This window comes from Protopterus annectens, chromosome 12.part0 (genome assembly GCF_019279795.1).
Source record: "Protopterus annectens isolate FY-2018-M chromosome 12.part0, PAN1.0, whole genome shotgun sequence".
Classification (NCBI taxonomy): Eukaryota; Metazoa; Chordata; order Ceratodontiformes; family Protopteridae; genus Protopterus; species Protopterus annectens.
Genome location: NC_056746.1, coordinates 835494781 through 835500780, shown reverse-complemented (window position 1 = coordinate 835500780; position 6000 = coordinate 835494781). Strand labels below are relative to the sequence as shown.

Genomic DNA, 6000 nt, shown 5'->3' with positions numbered 1-6000 from the left:
TGAAAGAGAAATTGAATGCAAAAAATAATAATAGGAAATGTTATCGATATATAAGCTATATTAGGAGTAAAGACATACAAATTGGTAAATTATGCCTAGATTCTAAAATTTATTCTCAGACACAACAGATTATAGATATATATATTGTTTCACTTCATAATCTCGAATTACTGAAAGCTCGAAATTCAGTAACTCGAAACCATGAAGCTGAAAACCAGAATGCCGAAAGTGCATAAGAGCGAATGTGAATATGTCGAATCCACGCTTATGCATTTCCGGTACATCGTGTGTAGTGTTATGGTGCATGAAATGGCAGGTAAGTGAGTGTTTGTGTGTGTTTTTGTACATTGTGTGTGTGGGTAAGGGTAGGGAGATGTAAGTGTGAGTGTGAGTGTTGGATTTGTTGGTGTTTGTGTATGTGTGATGTGTATTTGTGCGCGAGCGAGTGGAAGATGGCATGGTGTGAGTTTTTTTTTATGTTATGTGTGACCTCAGAGTTGGTATATATAAGTAGGGGGGTGTGGGGGAGTGTAGGGTTGTGTGGTTTGTGTGCTGTAGGTGGAATGGTGTGTATGTTAAGTGGTGTATGGTGTGTGTATGTTCATGATTGTGTGATTCAGGATTGTGGTTTTGGTGTTGTGAATGGTTCAACTTCATAGTCTCGGGTTACTGAATTTCAAGCTTTCAGTAATCAGTAATTCGAGATTATGAAGTGAAACTATATATATATATATATATATATATATATATATATATATATATATATATATACAAAATCTTATGCAAAGCAGTTTGGCTCCACAAAGGAGTGATAAATTATCCTAGTGGCATTCAGGTAACCTCAGATGCTGAAATCAAATTAGCTTATATTGAAAGAGAACTATGCAAATTGGATCCAAACAAAGCTCAGGGAGGAGATGGAATTAGTAATAATGACTTGAGCACAATTCAGCATGAAATTGCAGTACCATTAAATCCGTTATTTACTACTTTGTACACACCCAGAGTCTTACAGACCTATAAGTGCATGTCATGTTGTGGAAAAATAATGGAGAGGGTTATATTGGATAAATTATTGTCAGAAATGGAAAGGGTGGGACTTGAAACCATATATAAGCTGCATATGTTGAAATCAGATCTATTAACACCTGTAATATGATGTTCTATAACAATATAATAGGAGATATGAATGAAGAAATGTGCTTGATGTAGTTTATATAGATTTAACTTCAGCACTTGATAGGGTCATACACAACACACTAATCAATAAATTAGAACAACTAGATATTGAAGCACTTTTGATAAGATGGATAGCTGCACAGCTTACAAACAGGATATGGCAAGTATCTTACAGCAATTGGACAGGTGAAATTCATGGTTATATAGTCAAGATGTTCCACAGGGCTCTATCCTAAGATCATACTTGTTTCAGGTTATATCTTTCAGCTCTGTCTTCTTCATTTGACATGTTCTACAGTCTGTATGCAGATGACTTGAAAATGGGTAAGCTGATTACATGTGATACAGCTAGGACATGTCTACAAAAGAAGTTGAGTGAATTGAACATTCGGTCGCAGGAGAATAATATGTTGATAAAGACATCAAAAACTAAGCATATGAGATTCTGATTCAGGATCAGGAATGCTAGTCACAGTCTTTGGTTGCCAGAAATACCACATTTTTTAAGTCCCTGCTTCACTGTTTGAGTTGAACATTTCACACATATTACTATGGTGCTATACATTATGATTGTTTCAAGACTATTTAATACCACATTGGTGTTATGTTTGTTTAGCATCTCATTATTTAATCATTGTTAGGCTACAGTTCTTTCTTTTGGTGACAGGTAAACCATTATTACCACTGCTTTCAAGTGCATTTTTAATTTCTCATTTCCTCTGTAGGTTGTCATAGCTAGTGATTAATGATTGTATGTTTTTCCTATTTACCTTGTAGCCAATTAGTTATTTTTAAAGCTGTGACAAGGGTTGGGTAAAAAGGATATCTGCCCCTGGAGCAAGCTGTATGGAGACATGATCAGCACTGCAGACTGCAGAAGTACAAATCAGTCCCTACTGCAAGCAGTATAGGCAATCGTTTAAGCAGCTATATTTGTTTTTGTCCTCAACTCTAAGAGAACTTTTTTCTTTTTAATCCTCAACTTCAAATGGGGGAGGGTGCTAAATGTGGACATCACCAAGGGCACCAGCAACTGACCTAGCTGCACCTGGATTATTAGTATTATTATTACCAGTGCTATAAAGAGCATTTACAAATTGCTCTAAAGGTGTTGTGGCTCCTTTATAAAGAGTCTATGTTCTTCCTATTTATCTGTTGTTCAATATATGGCACATAAATTATATTTTTAAAAATGCAAATCTTTAACTGATTTATGTTATGTTAGTTCTATTATTTTATAGCTAGGGCACTTTATGCCACTGCCATTGTTTGGCATCTCTAATAAGCACTGTTTAGCTGCTTTTAACTAGTGACAGATGAACTATTGTTATTACCAATATTTTAAAATGTATTTATTACTTTCACTATAGGTTATCCTGGCTAGAATACTATGCTCATCTTCTTTATCCACTGATATAATCTATTATTATTGCTAATGTGCCTTTTCACCAGCATTTAATACAAGCTAACAGAGGCACTAAATACAGTTCTGCTATAAAACACAGACTTCCTGAAAGCCGACGAGTCAAAAGGATGAAAAGAATGCCAGAAATATAGAAGGGCAAGCCCCCCTCACACCCACAACTTAAATATACCAAGTCCACAGTCACACCAACTTGAAAAAGGAAGAAATTTTCCCAAACGAGTAAACCATTGCTGGAGCAAACATAGAAATTTCACTGAAAGTGATTTTCTATGAGAAAATACAATCGGTGTTATGGCTTTTGTCATTTTTTTCTGCGTGCTACTGATGCTTGAGCAATTTCTTATTTTGTTCCTCACCACCACTGTCCTTCATTGTATCAGCTTAGCACCATGGTACTTGTTCATGCTGGATCTACCATCTGCTTCACCCCTTCCTCTGCATTTAAGCCAGTGTTGCTGTTGCTGGGGTTGGTCACAGAACTAAGCATCCAGATATCTGCACATCTGTGCATCTGCCCAGGAACAGTTTTTTTTTTTTGACTTGTGATGACTTACTCATTTCTCCTGCCTCCCTTGTGGAACTAATGATTAAGCCTGGGGGCAGATGTCCAATGGAGACATGCGGCATACCACCCCACCTCAACAGCAACTCAACCAAGTCTCCACCCTATTCCCTCTCTAGGCAGACCTACCAATGTGTCTTCCATAATCTCCAAAAAGTATAGACATGGTAGGCATCCACAGGTACACCCACCCACCCTGGGATGGTAATGCCTATCCCTCCCTGCTACTCCATCAGTTGCTTAAACTGCTAATCAAAGCTGTATAGTTTGGATAGTAGTCAGGGCTTTATCCCTGTATGCCACCGGAGTGGCTACAATCAAGCAATTTCACCTCAAGCAAATGTAGGGAGTCCGTAAAATACACTGTATGAAGCTTAGTTCTGCCCAACTAAAATGTTAGCATCTAATCTGCAGGAAGGTAAATCATTGCTATATACATTCAACAAGCTATGGGTGGCAGGTATGCAATTAAGCAGCTGAAACTGCACTGACACCTACTGGTTTAAAATAGCTATCATCTTCTTGCTCAAAATACATCAGAACCAGGTGTGCACTTAACTAATGTTTCATTTTATACCACTCCTTGCTATATTAGTTGATGAGTATTCTACTATATTTTGGATGGTTGCCTAAAAACATAGTTTAAAGTTATGTACAAAGAAACTATACCAACACATACATCTAATACTATTTTTAATGAATCTATTGTTTAATTAAATAAGTTAATTGGTTCATAGATAAGTACTGTTAACTGCCCTTGTGGGCAATTTTAAGCTTAGTCAATTTCCCTTGTTGTGCTCAAAATAACCTATCCCATTTGGTTACAGATTTGCCTTACCCATCCTATGCTCAATATTTATATATTATTCTTAATGAGGATAACTGAGATCATACCATAGATAATTTGAGGGGACCCATGCATGGTATAAAGCATATAGGAGTTGCCTCTATCTGTTTGTAGTACATGGTGCAGTTCTGGGGAAAATGTTCTGTTTTCCATCCATAGATCTAAGTTGCATTTGAATATTGACAGTGATGAACTTTATGTGGATGGGGAGTCTGTTGCACAGCAGCGGTAACCGAGATATACCTGTCCTTCCAAGCCATTCTGTTGATGTTACAGAAGAGGTTTAGATCCCTAGACCAAGCATTTCTGATGATATGACTTGCTGATGTGCAATAAATCCATCAGTAATGGTTCAGAGGATGCCTTATATGCCAGACACAGGTCACCTCTTAGCAGTCTGGATACAGAGTATAGTAAGAGGGTTTTGAGTCATTCCATGTAGGACATGTTGTTTAGGCCTTGTATCTTTTTAATAAGGCACCTCTACAGGCATTTCAGTTGTTGCATGTTTTTGGACAGATACATGCCAAAGGGGGCATTATATACAATGACCTAATGACGGCTGAGTAAAGGGGTGACATCCCTGGATTTAGACACAATCCCTTTGTTTATAAGCTGCACATTGCAGAAGGATTTCTTACAACAATGGACACATGTTGGTTAAAAGTTAGGTCACTGTCCACATGGGTTTCCCAAATCTTAAACAAGTGGGTCAACCCTTAGGGGCATATTGTCAATCTGGTAGTTCCTTGGGGTAGATGACTTCCCAAAGGATACAATAATCCATTTTTTTGGCATTTAGTTTCAGTCCATGATTTTGGCACCAGTTATTTATTTGAGACAAACCTTCTTGCATGATGGTTGTCATTTGGGGATTCAGTGAATGCACCTAGCTTGCAGTCATTTGCAAACTTAGTCAGAGTCCTTTGTTATTGGCTTTTAGTTCAGAAAAGTAGATGCCAAACAGTAGAGGTCCCAGCACAGAGCCCAGTTAACTCCACTGGTGACTGGTCTCTACTTCCTCTATCTTGATTAACTGTGTACTATCTGTGAACCAGTTGGCAATCTAACAGGTGACACAGGGGTTTATTCCCAGTTTATTTATGTTTTCTACTATGCCTGTGTAGGGAACCGTGTCAAAGGGTTTGGCCAGGTTGAGATATATGGTGTGTATTGTTTTTGCCTTCATAGCTGTCAAAGCAAATAGGATGCAGGTGTGTGCTTAAAAATTGTTCACTTTTTAAAAACTTCTTACTTTAATTGTTGCTGATCAGTCTGCTATATTTTTAAATAGTTGCTCAAGTGCATAAGTGACAAGTGTTGACTATTCAACTAGTCCAACGTCTAACCCTATCAATACTGTTCTAATATGCCTATCATCTTCCTATATAAATCTATGTATGTGTGATTAATATAACTGTTATCTTTCCATGTAAAGAGCTTCACATTTTTATAGGTTTCATCCAACCCTACCACTACTATTTTAATATGCCTATTATCTCCCTATATAAATAGATGTGCATATGATAGATGACATTTGACTATACTGCTGTTGTTTTAATAGACCTATTAAATTACTGCTTCAATAGCTTTGCTTACTTATAGCTGGCATTCAGCCCTAGCACTACTGTTTTAATATGACCTATTATCTTCCTGTATAAATAGATGCATTTGTGATAGGTGAAATCCAACCATAACACTACTATTTTTAATAGACCTATTATTTTCCTGTATAGACAGCGGCCCATATGTATAGGTAACAGCCAACCTACCACTACTGTTTTAATATGCATCTTACCTTCTCGTGTAAATAGCTACACTTGTACAAGTGATAGCCAGCCTACCACTGCAGTATTAATATACCTTTTGTCTTCCTGTATAAATAGCTGTACACATGTAAGCCAGACCAACTTTTAAAATTCTGAGTGTTATTTTGGCTCTGTAGCTGAAAAGAGGGTTATTTCATCTTGTAAACTACAAATATTC

General features: G+C 37.1%; 1 protein-coding gene across 1 annotated transcript in view; it reads left to right on the top strand.

Annotated features, from left to right (window-relative positions):
• The first annotated feature begins 219 nt into the window (after positions 1 to 219).
• Positions 220 to 6000, top strand: part of LOC122816219 — a 74992-nt gene continuing 69211 nt past the window's right edge. The window contains exon 1 of the mRNA XM_044088966.1: positions 220 to 316. Coding sequence (XP_043944901.1) covers positions 220 to 316 — 97 coding nt within the window. The remainder of the gene's footprint in view (positions 317 to 6000) is intronic.